The sequence below is a fragment of the Rhincodon typus genome, chromosome 35 (assembly GCF_021869965.1).
Source record: "Rhincodon typus isolate 14 chromosome 35, sRhiTyp1.1, whole genome shotgun sequence".
Classification (NCBI taxonomy): Eukaryota; Metazoa; Chordata; class Chondrichthyes; order Orectolobiformes; family Rhincodontidae; genus Rhincodon; species Rhincodon typus.
In genome coordinates, this window is record NC_063366.1 from 5,523,958 (window position 1) to 5,547,292 (window position 23,335).

General features: G+C 43.5%; 1 protein-coding gene across 1 annotated transcript in view; it reads left to right on the forward strand.

The window, feature by feature from the left end:
* LOC109936900 (neoverrucotoxin subunit alpha-like) overlaps nucleotides 1–17,053 on the forward strand; it is a 24,577-nt gene extending 7,524 nt beyond the window's left edge. The window contains exons 2-6 of the mRNA XM_048616465.1: nucleotides 9,119–9,177; nucleotides 9,903–10,019; nucleotides 11,440–12,708; nucleotides 15,790–15,842; nucleotides 16,748–17,053. Coding sequence (XP_048472422.1) covers nucleotides 9,119–9,177; nucleotides 9,903–10,019; nucleotides 11,440–12,708; nucleotides 15,790–15,842; nucleotides 16,748–17,053 — 1,804 coding nt within the window. The remainder of the gene's footprint in view (nucleotides 1–9,118; nucleotides 9,178–9,902; nucleotides 10,020–11,439; nucleotides 12,709–15,789; nucleotides 15,843–16,747) is intronic.
* The last annotated feature ends 6,282 nt before the right edge of the window (nucleotides 17,054–23,335 follow it).

Here is a 23,335-nt window from a genome sequence, read left to right on the forward strand (position 1 = left end):
AGACTTGTTCTACTGGTTTTTCCAGTCCATAATCAACAGTGGTTAAAAAATTCACCCCAAATGTTTTATTCCAGGTTCCAATCAGTGTTTTATTCTCAGTCCCTGATTGGAATAAGGCCAGTGGGTTCCCAGAACGTTGCTGATCTTTTTCTCAATCTCCCTGTAGTTTTGCTGAATCTCTCCCGGTAAGTACAGAATTCAGTTTTCCATTCTCGCTCTTCCTCTTCTCCAGTTCAGGACCTGAGCCATCTTGGATGAGTGCTAGTTAGTTAGTGGTAGTTTTAGTGTTAGTTTTATCACATTTTGTGGAGGGTTTCTCTCCATAAGGCCCAGCGGATTTTCACTCAAGGTCCTTTGGAAGGAAATGAAATTATCAAGAGGAGGTTGAGAGTCGACTGGTAGGAAGAGGTAGGTTAAGGGAGTGGTGTCACGCTTCACTGGGGTAGACCTGAAGAAGAGTTTCAACCCGAAACATTGACTTTCCTGCTCCTCGGATGCTGTCTGACCTGCTGTGCTTTTCCAGTTCCATATTTATTGACTCAATGGGATAGCTTACTGGAATTTAAGTATCACTATTTCTACCGTCATCATTCTTAAAGATTTTATCAAAGTGTGCAAAACTTTCTCAACTTACCTCTCTATTCAAACCCATGCAAACATTGAACACTGACCAGTACTTAACAAGAATTACTATTTGTTAGAAATAAATAGATTCTAGCTATAGATAAACAACAATGAACTGTTGACATATAACTCAACTGGCCAATATCATTCACATCCATAAGGTGCTAAACTACCCAGGAGCCAATCCCATCACTGTTATCAGGCCGATGGCTTTTGTCATTGAAAGCTGGTCACTGGTGAACCTATCAGCAACATTCACGGTAGAGAAGCAACCTCTGATTGGGTGAGCTCGCTAAGTGACTAGCAGCGAGAGTCACCAGGAGATTGGGTGCCAAGAGCTGAGGGAGTTCAAGGAGGGAGCTTAGGGTGGCAGGAGCATGTGGCAGAGAGCAGGGGTCTGAAAGCAGTGATGGGAACCAGCTGATATTTTGCTGTAGCTAGGTGGGGGAGCCAGGACTGGGAGCAACCTTTGTGCTGACATTGGGATGGGATGTGAAGAACTATCTGCTCGTCAAGGTGGCTGCCTGACCACCAGCTGCACTGTTACGGAGAAAAGGAAAGTTGCAAGGGGGCTGAGGGGTGATGGGGAGGTCACAAGGGAGCTGGGGGCAGGTAGGGGTCTTGTGAGCTGGGAGGGTGCGAGGCCTGGGAAAGGAGAGAGTGACTTCAAAGAAGAGGTAACAGTTTCAAACCTATCAACAATTGAACATCATCTAACTAGGAGCCAGGAAGACTTGAATCTCTAGCTCAAGGCTGCATATGTTCAGAAGCTTTAACAAAAGAAATACTTATTGTAGTTAATACTGTGTCATTCGTTAAATTTAAATCTGAGATGCAGTAAAAAGGGTAATAACCTGCCTGTTTAAAATAGTCCAGACTTGTGCATATGCAATGGAAGCACATCTGTTATGCCCTCACCAATACACAGAAGGTGCGTTCAGAGTGATAGCTTTCTGTGTACAGAAATCTATGCCAGTTATTTTGGAACAATATCTGTTACTAAATCTACACTATGAGATAGTAGGAACTGCCGATGCTGGAGAATCTGAGATAACAAGGTGTAGAGCTGGATGAACACAGCAGGCCAAGCAGCATCAGAGGAGCAGGAAGGCTGACGTTTCGGGTCTAGACCCTTCTTCAGAAATGGGGGAGGGGAAGGGGGTTCTGAAATAAATAGGGAGAGAGAAGGAGGCGGATAGAAGATGGATAAAGGAGAAGATAGGTGGAGAGGAGACAGACAGGTCAAGGAGGCAGGGATGGAGCCAGTAGAGGTGAGTGTAGGTGGGGAGTTAGGGAGGGGATAGGTCAGTCCAGGGAGGACGGACAGGTCAAAGGGGCGGGATGAGGTTAGTAGGTAGGAGATGGGGGTGGGGCTTGAGGTGGGAGGAGTGGATAGGTGGGAGGACAGTTTAGGGAGGCGGGTAAGAGCTGGGCTGGTTTTGGGATGCGGTCGGGGGAGGGGAGATTTTGAAGCTTGTGAAGTCCACATTGATACCATTGGGCTGCAGGGTTCCCAAGCAAAATATAAGATGCTGTTCCTGCAACCTTCGGGTGGCATCGTTGTGGCACTGCAGGAGGCCCAGGATGGACATGTCGTCCAAGGAGTGGGAGGGGGAGTTGAAATGGTTCGCGACTGGGAGGTGCAGTTGTTTGTTGCGAACCGTGCGTAGGTGTTCCACAAAGCGGTCCCCAAGCCTCCGTCTGGTGTCTTGTGTCAATTTAAGTACTGTGGCATCGAGAAAGTTAATGCCGTCCTTGAGTATTGTGGCTTTAGGTTTAAGAGTTGACACAGAATATCGATGAATTCTTTGAATTCTGCATCTGTGTGAGTCTACATTTGTCAACACAAATACGGAAAGTAACGTTAATATTTGGCAGCATCACCAATTAAAGTGAGAATGAAAAACCAGCCCGTTAAACCCGAAAATAAGGACATAAGTGAAAAACTAGGCTGCAAGAGGAACTCTTAAAAGAAAATAATTTGTGCCCTGCAGCAGTCTGTCTTGTAGATGGTATACACTGCTGCCACTGGATGTTGTTGGGATAGATTGTGATGTTTAAGGTGCTGGATGGACTACCAGTTACATGGGCCAATTTGATTTGAATGGTGTTGAGCTTCTTGAGTGTTGTTGGACAGTCGGTAAGTATTCCATCTACTCCTGACTTGTGCCGTTTAGATAGTGGATGGGTTTTGGTGAATCAGTAATCCTAGCATCTGACCTATTCTTGTAGCTACTGTATTTGTATGGTTTGCTAAGTTGAGTTTCAGGTCAGTGGTAGCTCCCGGATATTGATGGTGGGAGTTTCAGTGATGGCAGTATTGTCAAATGCCAAGGGAGGATTGTTAGATTGTCTCTTATTGGAGATGGTCATTGCCTGGAAGTTTTTTATTCATTCATGGGCTGAGGGCAGTTAAGAGTCAACCATACTGGGTGTGCAGGCCAGACCCGGTAAGGATGGCAGCTTCCTCCCGGACAATTGTCAATGGTTTCATGGTTATAATTAGACTCTTAATTCCAGATTTTTATTGAATTTAAATCCTACCATCTGCCGTGGCAGGATTTGAAACCAGGTCCCCAGGATATTGCCTATGTCTCTGGATTAACAGTCCAGTGATAGTATCACTAGGCCATTACCTGCTGCTTGTGTTACTGATATTACTTGCCACTTACCAGGTCAAGCCTGGGTAATTTCCAGGGCCTTGCTGCATTTGGACACAAACTATTTAACAAGTCACAAATGGTGCTGAATATTGTGCAAGCATTGGTGAACATCCCTGCTTCGGACCTTATGATGGAGGCAAGGTCATTGATGAAGCAGCTGAAGATGGTTGGGTCATCCCATGATGACTAAGGATGGAGGTTAAAATGAGACAGAGGAAAAAAAGTTTTCTGATAATTTTCAGCTTTGCAGTACAGTAGGAAACAAGCTAATGTAAAAAGTACACATGAGACCTAACAGAGAAAATAAGAGGCAAGAGGAGAGTATATGAGGATAGATTAGTCAGGTAATAAAAGGGAACATGAATGTTTTTTAATGAGTATGAGGGTAAAGTCGAGAGAAGGATGAAACTGAAGGCAGAGGACATGGCTAATGTACAAATTCTATATTTTGTGTTTGAATCAACAAAATTGACAGATGGTGTTACTGTCACAGTAAAGGAGGTGATGGTGGGGACTGTATTTAAGTGGCTGGCAGTTCTCAAGGTCATATTGTCCAATATGAGGAATTGCAATTTACTGAAATATTTTTAAAAATATATTCTTTCATAGCATGTGGGTATCACTTATTGCCCATTCCCAATGTCACAACTTGCTAGACCATTTCGAAGACCAGTCAAGAGTCAACCACTTTGCTGTGGGCTTGGAGTCACATGTAGATCAGACCAGTTTAGGACAGCAAAATTTCCTTCCCTAAAGGTCATTGGTGAACCAGGTTAGTTTTTAACAACCATTAATTAGTTACTGTTACTGGCAGAGGTTTTCTACTCATTGAATTCAAATTCTACAGCTGCTACGCTGGGATAAAAAAAATAAAGTGCTCAGCACATCTGTCTACGTGTTTCTGGAGAGAGAGGGTTAGAGACAGAGAGAGAGAGAGACAGAGACAGTCAGAGTTGACCTTGCCAGATGAATATGACTCTTCTTCAGAATGTGTTAGGAGTTGATCCTAAATGTTAAGTCTGGGACTGTGGATTATTGTCCAGTTGCACCATTCCACCATCACCTCTAATTAGGGTGGAAATAGTTGAGCCTTTAGCTGCAACCTTTCAATCATCAAAAACATAGAAAGCACATATAAAAGTATGCACACAAACAATTCTGCACAGAACTATATGCATAAACCTAGACAAACATATACAAAAACAATTACATTGGGATCTGCTCACAAACATACAAGTTAATCGTACAAACAGAAAGAAATGCCAAACGAACACACACAATATCCTCACAAATACACACAAAATCACCTAAAATACATATACAATCAAATACATAATGACAATTCTCTAAAACAGTCACAGGGACATACATGCATAGATGCTAAATGAGCTTTTACAGAAATATACCATGTAAGATGCACATAAGCATGAAAACAGAACTTTCAAGGATACACAACATGCGTAAATATAGTCTTAGCTCATACCAACATACATACAGTTCATACAAATGCACACTGAAATTTCACCAAATGCATACAGAGGAGCTCACACAAACACTGACACAGATCTCAAAAGAACCCATGCACATACACACAGACAGAGCTTACACAAACTCATATCCCACCGCTCACAGGAAAATTACCAAACGAGCAGCTCACACAAGTAAACTCTTCAGCACAAGTCACACAGACAACTTGCACATATGCAGCTCTCTCTCTCACACAAACATAGCTCTCTCTCACACATAAAGCTTACACAAGTAAAGCTCATACACAATTCTCAAACAAACACACAACACAGCTCATACAGTGAAAGAAATACACATCTCAGAACACAAACTTACCTATTGATAGTAGGGAAAAGACGAGAATCTACTATTAGGGATATAGTAACTGGACACTTAGATGATGCAGAGACAATATGATTTTGTGAAAAAGAAATCTTTTATGCAAATCTGTTTGTGTTTTGAGGATATCATCTAGCCCCATTTGCCAGCATTTGGCCCATATCCCTCTAAACCCTTTCTATTCATATACCCATCCAGATGTCTTTTAAATGTTGTGATTGTACCAGCCTCCACCACTTCCTCTGGCAGCTCATTCCATATAAGCGAAACACTCTGTGTGAAAAAGGTGCCCCAAAGGTCCCTTTTAAATCTTTCCCCTCTCACCTTAAACCTACGCCCTCTAGTTTTGGACACCCCATCCTGGGGAAAAGATCTTGGCTAATCACCCTATCCATGCCCTTATGATTTTATAAACCTCAGTAAGGTAACTCCTCAGCCTCTGATGCTCCAGGGAAAATAGCCCCAGCTATAGCACAAACCCTCCAACCCTGGCAACATCCTTGTAAAAACTGAAAGAAGTGTGGATGCTGTAAATCAGGAACAAAAACAAAATTGCTGGAAAAACTCAGCAGGTCTGGCAGCATCTGTTAAGGGAAAAACAGAGTTAACGTTTCAGGTCCGGTGACCCTTCCTCAGAACTCATTTTGGGTCACCGGGCCCGAAATGTGAACTCTGATTTTTTTCTTCACAGATGCTGCCAGACCTGCTGAGCTTTTCCAGCAACTTCTGTTTTTGTTCCTTTTTTTTACGTTATACTGTTTCTGCCATGTGTTTGTCCACTCTCTCAGTCTGAGGTCCGGTGTTGCTGTGGTAGTCATAGAGATATACAAAATGGAAACAGACCCTTTGGTCCAACCTGTCCATGCCAACCACATTTCGGGGCCGGTGACCCAAAATGAGTTCTGAGGAAGGGTCACCGGACCTGAAACGTTAACTCTGTTTTTTCCTTCACAGATGCTGCCAGACCTGCTGGGTTTTTCCAGCAACTTCGGTTTTTGTAACATCCTTGTAAGTCTTTTCTGAATCTTTCAAGTTTTACAACATCTTTCCTATAGCAGGGAGACAAGAATTGCACATAGTGTTCCAATAGTGGTCTAACCAGTGTCCTGTACAGCCACAACAAGATTCCCCAGCTCCTATACTCAATGCACTGACCAATAAAGACAAGCATACCAAACACCTTCTTCACTATCCTGTCTACCTGCGATTCCACTTTCAAGGAACTATGAACCTACACTGGAAGGTCTCTTTGTTCAGCAACACTCCCCAGGACTTTACCATTAAGTGTATAAGTTCTGCCCTGAATTGCCTTTCCAAAATGTAGCATCTCGCATTTATCTAAATTAAACTCCATCTTCCACTCCTCGGCCCATTGGTGAGCCATGGATGTAATCTATCTGCATGTTCAGAAGGCATTCAATCAAGTGCCAAACAAAAAGATTGTTGCACAAGATAAGGACTTGTGGAATTGAGGATGTGTTAATGAGCAAAAAACAGTGAGAAGAAATAGAATCATAGAATCCCTACAGTGTGGAAACCGGCCCTTTGGCCCAAAAAGTCCACACTGGCACTTGGAGCATCCCACCCAGACCCATTTCCCTATAACCCACCTAATCTACACATCCCTGAACACTACAGGCAATTTAGCATGGCCAATCCACCTAACCTGCACATCTTTGGACTGTGGGAGGAAACTGGAGCAAACCCACGCAGACATGGGAAAAATGTGCAAACTCCACACAGACAGTCACCTGAGGCTGGAATCGAGCCTAGGTCCCTGGTGCTGTGAGGCAGCAATGCTAAGCACTGAGCCACCGTGCCACCCCTGTGGTCAGTTTCAGGTTTTGTGGATGGTGCTAACAGAGTGCAGCAGGGATTCACACTAACATGTCAGTCATTTACAATCGGTATTAATGAGTGGATTGAAGGCTCCACATGTAATCTATACAAAGTTAGGCTGGAATTTAAGTTGTTGAGAAGACACGAAAGAAAGTTGGAAGTGATATATGCAGGTTAAGCGGTTGGACAAGAAGATGGCAGATGGTGTATAAAATGTGACATTATTGAACAGTGTTCAGTACCATTTGCAATTCCTCAGATATTGACACAGACTATTTCATTCAGGCTTGGGCGGGTGAGATACAAGTAACTTCTGCAACACACAGATTCCAGGCAATGACCATCTCTAACAGGAGAGAATCTAGCCCTTTCACATTGAAAATCAATAGCACTACACCCCTGAATCCCCAGCCATGAGCATCCTTGGGGTTACCATTTACCAGAATCTGAACTGAGCCAGCCAGATAAATGGTGTGGCTCAAAGTCCTAGTCAGAGGCTGGGAATTCTAATGCGTGGACACAAGTCAGCAATGTGATGGAATACTCTGCACTTGCCGGGACAGGTATGGCAACAAAAGCACTGAAGATAGCAGGAGCTGCAGATGCTGGAGAATCTGAGATAACAAGGTGTAGAGCTGGATGAACACAGCAGGCCAAGCAGCATCAGAGGAGCAGGAAGGCTGACATTTCGGGCCTAGACCCTTCTTCAGAAATGGGGGAGGGGAAGAGGGTTCTGAAATAAATAGGGAGAGAGGGGGAGGCGGATAGAAGATGGATAGAGGAGAAGATAGGTGGAGAGGAGACAGACAGAGCAAAGAGGTGGGGATGGAGCCAGTAGAGGTGAGTGTAGGTGGGGAGGTAGGGAGGGGATAGGTCAGTCCAGGGAGGACGGACAGGTCAAGGGGGTGGGATGAGGTTAGTGAGTAGGAGATGGGGGTGGGATTTGGGGTGGGAGGAGGGGATAGGTGGGAGGAAGGACAGGTTAGGGAGGCGGGGACGAGTGGGGCTGGTTTTGGGATGCGGTAGGGGGAGGGGAGATTTTGAAGGGTCTAGGCCTGAAACTTCAGCCTTCCTGCTCCTCTGATGCTGCTTGGCCTGCTGTGTTCATCCATGTCTGCACCTTGTTATCTCATAACACTGAAGATGTTTGACCCCTACCAAGACAAATTAGCCTGGTTGTTTACCACCTTATCCACTACTTTAAACATTCACTCCCACCATCATTGATGCACACTGATAGAAATAATGTACCATAGTCAACTTGAACTGGAGCAACTGACCGAGGCTCCTTTGACAGCATCTTTAAATCCCTCATTTTAAATCCCACAACCTCCACCAACTAAATGGGCAAGGGCAGTATATAAATAGGAATACTGCTATCCAGAAATTCCTCTTCAAGTCACATGCCATGTTGACTTGGAAATATATCATCATTCTCTGTCTCTCTCTCTCTCTCTCTCTCTCTGTCTTTTGCTGGATCAACATCCTGGGATTCCTTCCCAAATGTTGGACAACCCACAGCATGTGAACTGCAGCAGTTCAGCAAGGCAGCTCACCACTGCCTTCTCAAGGGCAATAAAAGGCTGGCCCAGTCACTGATGCCCATATTCCATGAAAGAATAAACAAAATAGAAATTCTCGTGTTTAAGTCCCATTCTGGCTGGCAGGATCTCAGTGTCCTTGTTTAAGAGACTGTTTATCCAACATACAGTCTTGAAAGGGCATGAAATCTTCCAGAAAATAACATTCAAAAGAACAATCCAATTATCTTTGGTTCCTTTACAAAGACTAAACCTTTGTTGCAAACTCTCTGTCCTGTCTTCATATCGCAAGTTGAAACAGGCCGTTCTATTGCTTACTTCTCCATCTGGTAGGCTTAGTTGACTGGATGGCTGGCTTGCAATATAGAATGGTACCCACATTGTGGATTCAATTCCTGCACTGGCTGCATTTACTATGAAGGACTCTTCTTCTCAACCTCTCCCCTCACCTGAGGCACGGTGACTCTCAATTTAAATGCCACCAGTTGTCTCTCTCTGATGGGAGAGCAGCCCTATGTCTGGTAGGGCTATGGTGACTTCAGCTTTTCTCTGTCACAAATGTCACCTACATTCCATAACAGTTGACCTCTTTCTTTTCTGCCTCAGCCAATTTGCTGCTGAAATTGTCATCTCTCCAGCATCCTCTACGTTCACCTACTCCAATGGTATCCATCACCCTCCCACCTTCCATTCACTAATTGTCAGCTCAAAGCTGTCCCACTGTGCTGCCTGTATCCTGCGTTACACACTTGCTCACTGTCCCTCCCCAGTCTCTCTAACCCAGTACAGCTCTATAATCTGCCAAAACCCAACTGAACTCTGTTTCACTGACTTGGTTTCTTGGTCTTTCCCCTCCTTTTCCAATTTTGACATGGTCCTTGAAACCCATCTGTTTGACTAAGTTTTCAGCCACTGCTATAATCTCTGGTTTTGTCTGTAAAGGGCTATCGGACATCCATTTCATTGGGCGGTATCATGGCTCAGTGTTTAGCACAGCTGCCTCACAGCGCCAGGGACCTGGGTTTAATTCCACGCTCACGTGACTATCTGTGTGGAATGTGCAAATGTTCCCTGTTTTTGTGGGTTTCCTTCAGGTACTCTGGGTTTCTTCTCACACTCCAAAGATGTGCAGTTTAGGTGGATTAGCCATGGAAATTGGGGTTATATGGTAGGGATGTGGCTCTGGGTGGGCTGCTATTTGGAGGGTTGGTGCAAACCAGATGGCCTGCTTCCACACTGTAGGGATTTTACTTTAAAATGCTGCATAAATTACAAATTCATGTAGCTAAATCATGTCTTGTGTTTGGCTCAGTACATATGAAGATAGATCAATGGACTTCATGAACACATTCTCCTTGAATGCAGCTGCCTGTGGTTTTTTTTATTACAGGAGAGTTTAGTTTTGCTGGGTTTGTACCTGCCGGAGGGAATATGGACATACCTACTCTGGGCCGACCCTTTCAGCTGGGAATGCTGTATGACTGCCGTTCCGACATTCTAATCCCAGGTACCTGCGCATTCTCAGGGTCAAGGGCAATGGTCTGTTCAACGCAACTTTAACATTCAGGCACCATGTTTAAAGACATAAACAGTGATCGTATTTCAAAGTACTTTGAAACAAGCTGTGACGAACTGTTAAAAACACACAAGATCCTTAGGTTCTTGACAGAGTTGGAAGTGGAGAGGACGTTTCCTGTTGTAGAAGAATTTAGTACCAGGGCTCACTGTTTAAAGATGAAGGGTTGCACATTTAAGATAGAAATGAAGAGAACTTTATTTTATCACAGAGGGAGGGGAGCCTTTGGAATTCTCTTCCTCAAAACGTTTTTTAAGATTTCTGAGGGAGAAGTAATAAATTCTTGACAAGCAAGAGGGTGAAGCATTGTTTGGGGAGGTCAGAATATGCACTAATCAGATCAACTATTACTTATTAAATGGCAGAGCAGGCTCGAGGGGCTGAGTGCTATGAATTTATATGGTGTATGTTCTATTCAGCATCTATTCAGCATTATTGCATTAATACTTTGCTTCCAATTAATGCTCACCGCGCATATTTCTAAAATAATGTGTAAATCACACACATCCTCACTCACCCAGTGACCTGGCCAAAGATATGTTGGAAACACTGAGCAGCAGTGTCACCATCATGTACAGGCTCTTTAATTAATCAGGAAACCTTCAGTAGGAAAGATATTTTCATAGCTGAGCTCAAGAATCGGGTAAAAGGATATCAGCAGAACTAATGGGTTCTTGAATGTTATCAGGCTCTCTGCTGTGTGTCTGGTGATCTGTCAAGTTAAAATTCTGCCCCACAAATCACTTCCTCTCCAATTGTGTACACATCCATTGCCCCTTCCTTCACTCTTCTACCCCCAACCAGTCTCCATGCTGAGCCTAGACCTTGAATGGCAATCCCACAGCCTTAACTTTAGCCGGCAGTCACTTATTGGAGCCCTATCAAGACAATATGGGAATTCATATAAACTACATGCACAGATATTCCCATCTCCTACTTGCATTACTTCTGCAAAGAATTCAATTATGCTTTTAGACATGACCTCCTCTTTACAAATCTTGATGTTTTGTGAGCATGACTGGAAGTTTGTCCCTATATATTCAGTAGGTGTTACACTTTAATTTTTAATCTCAGTATAGTATAGATTCCATAGGAGACACAGTGATTGATTCTGATGTAGTGATTGTAAATGAGCCAGAATAGAATATGAGTTCCCTGACTGGGACTGTTAACCTGGTCCAATCAGGGAGCCCTGGCTGACATAAAAGGATGAATGTTAAAGATATTGGGACCCTGAATGCCTGGCTCATTGAGCAGCAGTGCTATTGTCAAAGGCTATGCACTTGTGAAGAAAGGGTGTTTGGTGATGGCAATTATTTCACTTGTGTTTTTCACTGATTATTTTTTTAAGCTGTTACCCTCTGGGACTTGGAGACTCTTCAACAGAATGTTAGGGTATGGTCGAAACATGAAACTCAGTTTAAGATCTACACATTGGACTCGATTCAGGAAAAGACATCAGCCCTGAGTGTTGATGGATCGTTGAAAGCAAGTATTTTCACTGAATCGATAACATTGGATGGATCAGCCAAATATCTGACTGACACAAAGAGATTGAGGCAACAGGCCCGAGTGACCCTTCAGTACCGAACAACAACCAGGTTTGAGCAGCTGACAATGAGCCACTTGGGGCGACAGAATATAACCCACCCGACTGTGTTTGATGAGGGGACAGCAACTCACGTAGTTACAGCAGTGCTGTACGGGGCTCAGGCTTTCTTTGTGTTTGATCAAGAGGTCTCTTCAGGAGAGAATCTACAGGACATTCAGGGTCACCTGGAGGGAATGATTAAAGTGATTCCCAGGATTGCAAGTAAAGGGGAGATCTCCCTTAAAATGACAGAGGAACAACAGTCCAAAGCCCAAAAATTCCAATGCACTTTTTATGGAGATTTCCTCCTGGAAAACAACCCCACCACTTTCCAAGATGCCTTCAGAATCTACACAACCCTCCGAAAGTTACTGGGAGTGGATGGAGACCATGCAGTGCCCATGATAGTCTGGCTCTACCCACTCTACAAACTGGAATCCAAAGCTGCTCAGCTGGTACGGGACATAAGTATTGGATTGGTCAGTCATTGCCAGTCTGTGCTGGAACAGCTCAATGAGACGGTGATGAGATGTAATGATATGATGAGGGACAGTCCATTTCCAGAGATAGGGAGCAGGATAACGGAATTCCAAAACATGTGCCTAGAATATAAACAGGTTTTCCAGAAGACTTTATCCAGAGTGTTACCATCTATCCGTGGAGGTGGAGAGGAGGAAGAGTCACTGGCAAATATTCTGGAGAAGGAACAGTCACCATTTAGAAGCCTATCATTGATTGCATGGTTAGAGTGCATAGAAATGGAAATAGCAGTGGTGAGCTCTTACCTTGATATATTGAAAGGCATCAAAATTGTTTCATCAAAGAATGAATTGAATAAAGAAGTACTGAACCCAAACCATCGATCTGTTGTCTGCTTCGTATTCACATTACTCCAAAGGGAAGACCCATATCTCTCTGCTCTTTCAGTGTACCTGAAGGAACTCAGTTCTTCAGACATGGAAAACCCTCCGCAGACCCAGGACTTGAAGGAAGAGAGGAGAGAACAGTGGTTTAACATCGCATCAATGTGTAAATGGATAAGAAAGCAGGCCAGGCTCTTTGCAGATTTTGCCCAAAACTGCACACAATACTCCAAATGTGGCCTGACCAGAGCCTTATAAAGCCTCAGTAGTACATCCCTGCTTTTATATTCAAGTCCTCTCAAAATAAATGCCAACATTGCATTTGCCTCCTGACTACTGTCTCAAGCTGCAAGTTTACCTTGAGAGAATCCTGGGCTAGAAATAGAAAGTCTCTTAGCACTTCAGACTTCTGAATTTTCTCCCCATTTAGAAAATAGTCCATGCTTTTATTCTTCTTACCAAAGTGCATGACACTTTCCCATGTTGTACTCCATCTGCCACTTCTTTGCCCACTCTCCTAACCTGTCCAAATCCTTCTGCAGCCTCGCCACCTCCTCAATACTACCTGTCCCTCCATCCATCTTTGTATCATCTGCAAACATATCCAGAATGGCCACAGTTCCTTCATCTAGAACATTAATGTATAAAGTGAAAAGTTGTGGTCCCAGCACTGACCCTTGCAGAACACCACTCGTTACCAGCTGCCATCCTGAGAAAGACCCCTTTATCCCCACTCTCTGCTTTCTGCCAGACAGCCAATCTTCTATCCATGCTAGCACCTTGCCTCTAACACCATGGGCCCTTATCTTATTCAGCAGCCTCCTGTGCGTCACCTTGTCAAAGGCCTTCTTGAAGTCCAGGTAGATAACATCCATTGCCTCTCCTTGGTCTACCCTGCTCGTTACTAGGCCAAAAAAGTAGCATTATAAGGAATCATGTTATCTTGTGCAGAATTTCTTGAAACCTTTAGGAGGGAAAAGTGAAACTTGATTGAAGCACTTAAGAACTGTGTATCATCTGCCCATCAAGAGTTGATAATACATCTGATAAAGGGACTGAGCCTCTTGTCAAGGGCTTACTGGTGGATTTCAATAGGTTTGGGGTTTATCTGTTTTAGAACATGTTTGGAACATCAGTTAAAATAACAACAGGCCAGTATTATCCTGAAATATAAAATAATTGGAATATTTACAAGATTTCTGAAGATGGCAGAAGATGAGCTTTTATATTTCATTTCTTCATTTTGGATCAAAGCTTATATGAATCTGGAGCTTGTTAGGACCTTAGTTGGTGATGGGTTTCCCTTAAAACACCACCATAAAATATGCTTTTATTTGAGGTGGGAACAAGAGATTGAAAGTGAGATTGACTGGCACTAGATTTTATGCCAGCTCCTGCGATTGCCCAATCAACCACGCCTGTGTGCCCTGAACACCCAGCATCCTGACACTGACCATCTCAGAAGCAGGACCCAGTCTTTAATTCCCGAGCAATTCCCCTGGAGTCTGCTATATCGGGAATTCTGCAGGTTGCAGAACCAATTATCTAGCCATCAGAAATTTTGGGCCATGGTGTAATGAAAAGTTGGAATAACATTGCAATGCTTGTGTCCAGATTACAGGTAGCATAGAGCAGACAAGGAATCCAAACAGAACCAGCACTGAGGGGATTGGAACAAACCAAGGCTAAGATGGTTACCCCCTTCCATGGTCACCCGCACCTTGAAACACTGGACTTTTTAAATGGAGGCAGAGCACTGCAGAAAGTAATAATGAAGCTTTATTAACTCTGATTAATTCAGCCTCAACTGGAGCATTATATCCACTTCTGGGCACTACACTTTAGGAATGATGCAAAGGTATTATAAAGGATGCAGTGAAGATTTACGAAAATGTTTCTACAAATAATACATTGCAATATTGTATAGATCACTACCCAGCAAGTATTCAGGAAATCTGGCAGAAGCTGTGTTGTTTGTGAGGGGATTTGAACACAACATTAGGGAGATTATGTTTCAGTTACACAGAGCATTGGAGAGACCACATCTGGAGTACTATGCACAGGCTCTGATGAAGACTTATCTAGATCCGAAATGTTAGCTTGCTGTCTCTCCATGGATGCTGCCTGACCCGCTGTAATCTCCAGCATTTGTTGTTTTTAGTACTGTGCACAGTACTGGTCACTAAAGATGTCAATGCATTAGAAGCAGATAAGAGAAAATTTATTGCACTAATACCTGGAACAAGCAGATTGCTTTATGAGGAAAGGCCAGGCCTGTATCTAAGGGGTTTAGATGAGTCAGGGATCACTTAATTGCAACATATAAGATCCTGAGAGGTCTTAACCAGGTGGATGTGAAAAGGATGTTTCCTCTTGTGGGAGAACCTAGAATGAGGGGTCATTATTAAAAAAATAAGGGGCACCAATTGAGGAGAGAGCGAAGGAATATATTTTCTTTCAGAGGTTGTGAGTCTTTGGAATTCTCTTCCTCAAAAGGAATGGATGCAAAATCTTTAAATATTTTTTAAGGCCGAGCTAGGTAGATTCTTGATTACCGAGGGGGTGATAGATTATCGGGGAGCTGCAGGAATGTAGAATTGAGATTAAAATCAGATCAGCCATGAATGGAGGAGCAGGGCTTGAAGGGCCGAGTGGCCGACTCTTGTACTTTGTTTGTATCCATATCAGAGAAGTTGCTCTTGTTCTCCTGAAAGAGGAGAAATGATGGAGACATTACGCTAAATAATTCAAAATAAAATCAGGTTGAGCGTCTAAATAGAGAGAGAAAAACTGTTCCCATTAATGTAAGGGTCTATGGAAAATATCATACAGATTTAAAGTAATTGGCAAAAGAATTGAAAGAGACATGAGGGGTAAGCTTTCTAAACAATGAGCAGTTAGGAATCTGGAATACACCACCCTAGAGCCTGATGGAGGCAAATTCAATTGCAGCTTTCAACAGAGACTGCAATAAGCACTTGAAGGGACAAACAGTTAGGGCTATGGGGAGAGGACTGGTGTGGTAACCAGTGCAGAGCTCCTGCTTCAGGCTGAGTGCAGTACCAGCTCATTGGTCTCCTTCACCACGTTAACCATTCTACATTTCCCTGGCATCCCTGTTTCTTGCAGGATGCAGTTTTCAAAGGGAAAGTTTTGCAGTCTAACACCCATTCTTCCAGATGGATAGGTATGCTGGAGAAAGAATTAAATTCCTTCACATTTTTTTTTCAATTTGTTTACATTCCAGACAATGCAGCAAATGAAAGGGAATGTGATTTTGAAAGAATGCAGTTGGGTGAGGTAAGGTCACTTCAATGAATTTCCATAACTTGAGATTTGTAGTGTATAATTGCAGTAGGCTCCAAGGCATATACGGCATTGTTCCAATACAAAAGGGGGTGATTTGAAGCTATCTTGCTGGTTAGGAAACCCAGTAGATTGAATCCACTGCTGTCAATGGAGAGTGAGAGCAGACAAGATGGGAGCCCACCCCCACCCCATCGTGCTCTTCTTCAATATTTATCCATATACTCCTTGGAAACTCCTATCCACATAAGAGCCACAGTCACCCTAATGCTCACACACAATGCTGTACTTTTCTTACTTGAGGTCACAGTTGTAGCTACAGCAGATGCAGATTTTAGTCACAGCCTCTTAAAAGAGAAACAGACGTTTCGAGCACTGAGCTCTTTAAGAGTCCACACCAACCCGCTGAAGAGCATCCCGCCCACCTCCCAACCCTATCTCAGTAACCCTACATTTCCCATGGCTAACCCCGCTGGCCTGCACATCCCTGGACAATTTCACTGTGGCCAATCCACCCAACCTGCGCATCTTTGGACAGTGGGAGGAGACCAGATCATCCAGAGGAAACCACAAAGACGTGGGTAGAAGTTGGTCTTGTTCTCCTGAATACAAACTCCACACAGAAAGTCACCTGAGGCTGGAGTTGAACCTGGTATTCCAGCACTGTGAGGCAGTAGTGCTAACCGCTGAGCCATTGTGTCACCCAAGAGAGCATCTGGTCACATTCCATACTATCTCCTTATGTGGCTTATTGACAAATATTACTTGACAACATTCCAGTGAAGTGCCTAGGGATACTTTATCATATCAAAGGCATTACACAATGCAAGTCGTTACGAATTTGTAAACTCAACTACATCCTCCCAGAAAATGTTTCTGTTCATTATTTTTATTTTCAGATTAGGAATCCATTCCAGTCTCCAAATTGGAAGGAAGGTGCTGAAGTTGGAGAAGAGGTTTACAGGAAATTGGGAGAATGGATTCCAAAGCGTAAGAAGGCAGCAGCGACATTGCTGCTGATTGCAGACAAACTGGATGAAATTAAATGCAAATCCTCCACAGCTCGTGTGGTCGGCTCCTCAGTGGCTACTGTAGGCGGCCTGTCTGTAGTTGGATCTGTCGTGGGCACTGTAATGACACGGGGTCTTACCACATCGCTCGTGGTGGCAGCTGCTGCTGGAACAATGGCAGCAGTTAGTGGCTGAGCTACAGCTGGTGTAGCACAACTAGTCAACAATTACCAATCGAGTAACCAGATGACCGAGGCAAAGCAGGTCATCAAATCCGATGCACACGGTGCTGAGGAAGTACGCCAGCTGATGAGCAAACTGGAAGAGATTTCAAACATATTTTGATCGCGTTCATGTCCTTCACCAAGTTGTCAAGGTACACCTTGGAGGACATTATCTCCAGCTTTGTCCTGACAGGTGCTGCCATGAATATGAACATGAAGTTCAAGCCTGGAGACTTCCTACTCAAGCAGAAACAGAAAGGCCTGAAGAATATACCTTGCTCACTGGAAATGAATGCCATAATGCAGCTCTTCCCTACATTGATGACAAACTTGATGTTTGTTGGGAAACAAGCAATCGGAATGGTAAATGAATTAATAAAAATTAAGCTCAGTCCACGCATTCTGCATGGAGTACAGATTTCCTGTCGAAATTAACCGTAATTATTACAAACCACGCAATTATCGACAGGCAACCCTCAACATATTCCAGTCTAAGTTTGCCCTTGGTTCCTGATGCTGGTTGACTGACCTTATCAGTCCATTGTTGTTTGTAGACATGCCTGCTCAGTGCCTGAACACAACACTCGATCAGTTTCAGATCAAGAAAGTGAGGTTCACATGCAAAATCAGAACAAGCTCCTTTTATCAGTTCTAGCTTGGTCTAGACAAATAGCCTTAAAGAGATTGTTGCAGGATGCTGAAAACTGAAAGGGACAGAGCATTCCCTCCCATTACCACTTTTGTGAACCTCTACCAATGGCACATGGCCCTTGTATGTTTTCAACCACCCACCTCCCAGGAGTGACTAGCAATGAAAGTAATTCTGATTCGATCTCCAAAGTTGGTGCCTCTGCCTTTAGAACAATTAGATCAAATCTCAGATGGGTCATGGATCTCAAGTTCTGGTGTATTCTTGAATTTTCACCCAAACTATTTTTCACAGATTTCACACAGACATGCATGTAGACGACAGCATAAGAACATGTCGACCTACTGAACTGCTCTGAACCAATATTAATGCTCCATATGTTCTCCCTTATAACTGCTTTTTAATGGTAATGCCCAAGATGTTGATAGTGGGAAGTTCAGCAATCGTGATACCTGTTGGAGATGGTCATAGCCTGGCATTTGTGTAGTGCAAATGTTAATTGCCACTTGACAGCCCAAGCCTGGATATTCTCCAGATCTTGCTGCATTTGAGTATGGACTGCTCCAGTATCTGAGGAGTCATGAATGGTGCTGAACATTGTGCAATCATCGGCGAACATTCCCAGTTCTGACCTTATGGTGGAGGGAAGGTCATTGATGAAGCAGCTGAAGATGGTTGGGCCTTGGACACTACCGTGAGGAACTTGTGGTGCAGTAGTAGTGCCCCTACCTCTGAGCCAGGAGGCCTGTCTTCAAGTCCCACCTGTGTGTAATAACATCTCTGAACAGGTTGATAAGAAAATATCTACCCTGAAGGATTCCTGCAGAGATGTCCTGGAGCTGAGATGACCTCCAATAACCACAACCATTTTCCTTTGTGCTAGATATGGCTAGAACTAGCAGAGAGATCGACCCCATTACCAGTTTTGCTAGGGCTCCTTAATGCCACACTCGGAATCAAGGAATGTCACTCTCACCTCGGGAATTCAGCTCTTTTGTTCATGTTTGAACCAGGAGGTCATGAATCGATTGGCCCTGACAGAACCCAAACTGAGTATTGGTGAGCAGGTTGATTCCCTATCATGATGATAATTGTAGAGTAGGTGATGTGCCAGGCCATGATGTGCCAGCTCTTTAAACAGGTCCCTATATGTCCAAGGGAATTGCTTTGAGCACCAGCCTCTGTTTCCTCTGAATAATCTCCACATTGCAGGTTCCAAGCACCAGTCTCTCCAAAACCCAAATCTAAATCATTTAATAGCCAGCTGCCTCCGGATGAATGCGTACATGAACTATGACCATCCCCAAGCCCTCATGAAAGTGAGAAATATAACAATTTATTTTATCTTTTATTCACTATCATTAAAAAAAATCAGATTGTCCAGTCAGTATTGTATTGCTGTTTGAGTGAGAGCTTATTGTGCATAAATTACTTGCTGCACTTCCCATTTTACCAAAGCAACTACCCTTCACAGTATTATATTGGCTGTAAACCACTTTTGAATGCCCTGAAATTGTGACATTTCTTTCTTTTCTGATTTTTCAGGCTCTGGTTGGAGGATTGGGCATAGCTATTAACGTAACAACCTTAATCTATGATAGTAGGAACTGCAGATGCTGGAGAATCCGAGACAACAAGGTGCAGGGCTGGATGAACACAGCAGGCCAAGCAGCATCATAGGAGCAGAGAGGCTGACGTTTCGGGCCTTAATCTATGCTGCTTTTGAACTTGCAAAGGGAGCTAAGTCGGAAGCTGGAGAATCTCTGAGGGATGCAGCTCAAAAAATCCAGGATAATTTAACGGACATCAACAAAAGGTTGGATGAAACTGAGTAAGTCTTAGCAGGTGAAATCCATATTAACTGTAAGAAGCTACAACAAGAGCTTGTACATTTCAAATCAAGTTATGGAGTGGGTCTTGTATCTAACATGATTATGTTGCTAAATGAAACAATAAGATGGGAAACTTGATGTTTCATTAAACCAGAAATAAACCAAAGCTAGTTGTTTTTATTGGACTGTTTATTCAAGTTTCGAATTATTATTTAATTCAAATTCCACATTCTGCTAGCATTCAAACTCAGAACCCCAGAACAATGACTTGGGTCTCTGGGTTAACAGTACAACAATGACACCACCAGGCCATCACCTCCCTAGAACATCAGATACAGCCTCTGTTCATTATCCAGGATTGAAATGTGAAGAGATTTCTCTACTCAAAGTGTTATGCATCTTCGGAATTCTCTCCTAGAGGATTACGAAAACATTATCGTGGAATACTTTTAAAGGTTGTGAAAGACAGATTTTTTCCCCTTGGCGAATCAACGGATATGGGGAGCAAGCAGGAAAGTGGAGTTGAAACCAAAGTCCAAAGCTGTGTAGGCTAGGTGGATTGGTCATGCTAAATTGCCCGTAGTGTTCAGGGATGTGTAGCTTAGGTGTGTTATAGGGGGATGGGTCTGGGTGGGATGCTCTCAGGGTTGGTGTGGACTTGTTGGGCCAAAGGGCCTGTTTCCACTCTGTAGGGATTCTATAATCAGCCATGATCAGACTGAATCTGAACTAGACTAGCCATATAAATTTAGTGGCTACAAGAGCAAGTCAGAGGCTAGAAATACTGCAGTGAGTAACTCTTGTCCTAATTCCCTGTCTCCAAGGCACAAGTCAGGATTGTGGTGGAATCCCTGGAGGAGTGAAGCTAAAATAGTGGCCAAGAAGTTCGACAGCATCCAGGACAAGGCAATCCGCTTGATTCAGCCCCCATCTGTTACCTTTAACATCCATTACCTCCACCGCCGACACTCAGTAGCAGCAGTGTTCACTATCTACAAGGATAGTTCAAAAACTCACCAAAGTTCCTTTGAAAGCACCTTCCAAACTCATGTCCCTACTACTGGAAGGATAAGGGCAGCAGATACATGGCAACACCACCCCATGTTAAGTTCCCCTCTTAGCCTCTCACCATCCTGACTTGGAAATATATCGGCATTTCCTAGACTACCCTCCTTAACAGCATCTTGGGTCAACCTACGCCACACGGACTCCAGCGATTCAAGAAGGCAGCTCACCACTACCTTCTCAAGGGGCAGTTGGAGATGGGCAATAAATGCTGGCAACAATGCCCACATCCCATGACAAATAAAAAATGGTGAGCATCATTTAAAAGAAAGATCAATGGAGTTCAGCAAGAATATCTTTCACTAAAATTGAGAACAAAACAAGCCTGGCACGGGAAACTATAGATAAACAGAAGGTTGAAGATAAAACTGATTTGAAATAAAAAGATGTTACAACATGCATAAATAAGAAAGGAACAGTGAGACCGAGGGGAATATAAAGAACTCAGGAAAGAGGTTAAAAACAGAAAATATTGAGACAAAATAGGATTGTGAAAGCAACAAAATATATAAAATAATATTGTACAGAAAATGGAAGTATAAAAGCAACTGAAGAATAAAGTCACATAAGAATGAGCAAGATAAAGTTGCAGAAGATCATTTGGAATTGGTAGAAATATTGAATAGGAAACTTAGGAGGTAATTTTAACAACTTCAGACAGAAAGACTACCTGAAATGTGGATTTACCTCAGCTATTATTATTCTTAACTGACAACTCACTGGAGAGTTGTATAGGGTGGAAATCCCATCCCCATTTAATTCTGGAGAAGGCCAGATAGTGGCCAGTTAAGTGCCTTATATAGACACTGAATATAACGGGCCTATTGCTCGGTTGGCAACACAGAACTTTCACCAGCTCTCCTGCTCTGAATGACACTGCTATTCCCCATCATTTAGATTAAATCCCACCTATAACCCTAAAGCCAGCAGAACACAGTAAAAACCAGTAGAAGAGTCATTCCAGACTCATAAGGTAAACTCTGTTTCTCTCTTCGCAGATGCTGCCAGGCATGTGAGTTTCTCCAGTGTCCGCTATGTTTGTCCCTGTTTGATGATCCCTCTCAAAGAACAAATGAATTAGCAGGGGACATTGGCAGGGAAAGATTTCATAAGAAATACAGACTGAGATCAAATCTCTCCTCCAGGAGACAATTGGCAAAAATCCAAACTGAAGACTTGCCTGAATTTGAAGATGGCAGAAAACACTTGGAGGAACCTTACTGGTCAGAATATGAAGAAGAGTGGCAACATTGCACACAGGACCTCTCGCAGCAGATCGGACAAATCCCATCCTGGTCAGAGTCCAGGTCACCAGGCTCGGTACCATCTTTGGTCAGTGTTTATTCTCCAGTTCTGATTCCGCTGTGATCATTTCCAGCTGCTCCAGACCCATCACTTGTGCCTTTATTTGTCTCACTACCTCCTCCTTTTCCTATACACACTAAGACAGCTGTTAGCAGTTCTGCTTTCCACCCTATCAGTGCTCCCTTTCCCTGGTTCTGTACTTGCTTCGAACCTGCTCCATCTCGACCGTTTCCAATTCAGATGAAAGGTCATCAACTTGAAATGTTAAATCTGTTTTTCTCTCTCTCTGTAGGGAGACTGTCTGACTTGTGTTCCAGCATTTGCTTTTTTAGGATGTTATTATGGCATTTAATCCAAAAAGTCCTCAGTATTTGTTTTGTTGAAGGTTCCTTTGGAAATTCACATCCTGTATAAGCCCACCCACCCATTCCTTTGTAATATACAACACTTAATGATCCCAATTCAATGCTATTAGATTAAAAACGGGGGTAATTTCAACTGCTGTCTGTCTTGAAAAATATAGGAATTGTGAGCTTTTAAAGACTTACTGCTGTATTTACAAGTAACAATCAGGTGTGTCACAGTTCTGCCTTTCTGTTGAACTGTACCCTCCCTGATCCAAAGAAACAAGGCACATCATAATGATATGGACATTGGCCCAAAAGTAGTAGAGTTGTACAGCACAGAAACACACCCTTTGGGCCAACTTGTCCATGCCGAACAGATATCCTAAATTATTCTAGCCCCATTTACCAGCATTTTGCCCATATTCCTCTAAACCCTTCCTATTCATATACCCATCTAAATGCTTTTTAAATATTGTAATTGTACCAGTCTCCACCACTTCCTGTGGCAGCTCATTCCACACCTGCATCAACCTCCACCACTTTGCACTGTACGAAGTATCTGGGTTTGGTTTCCCCAGTGTAGAGGACACGACATCATGAGCAGCAGTGATAGTGAACACTGAACCGAAAGAAGTACAGGCATGTCACTGTTTCAGTTGGAAAGAGCATCTGGGGCCTTGGACATCAAGAACAGAGGACGAAAGAGCAGGTGTTGGTTCTCCTGCACTTACAGGAGAATAGAAAAGGAAGGGAATGTTGGGGGTGACTAAGTGCTTGGTCAGGGGGTGCCAGAGGGAGCAGTCCCTGTGGCGTGCTGACAGGGAAGTATGTGGGGAATATCCTACCTGATTGGAGATGATGGAAACAGAGGAGGATGGTCCATTTAAAGTGGAGGCTAGAGGGGTGGAAGGTTGCTGTCCTGCTCTGTGAGGGAGGTTGAGGGAGAGAACAGGAACACCCTGGTGGTTGAGTCTTACCCTGCACTCCAGTGAAACAGCATAATCCTGATGGTTGAGCATTACAGGAGCTGGGCAGTCTCAACTCAACAGAATTGC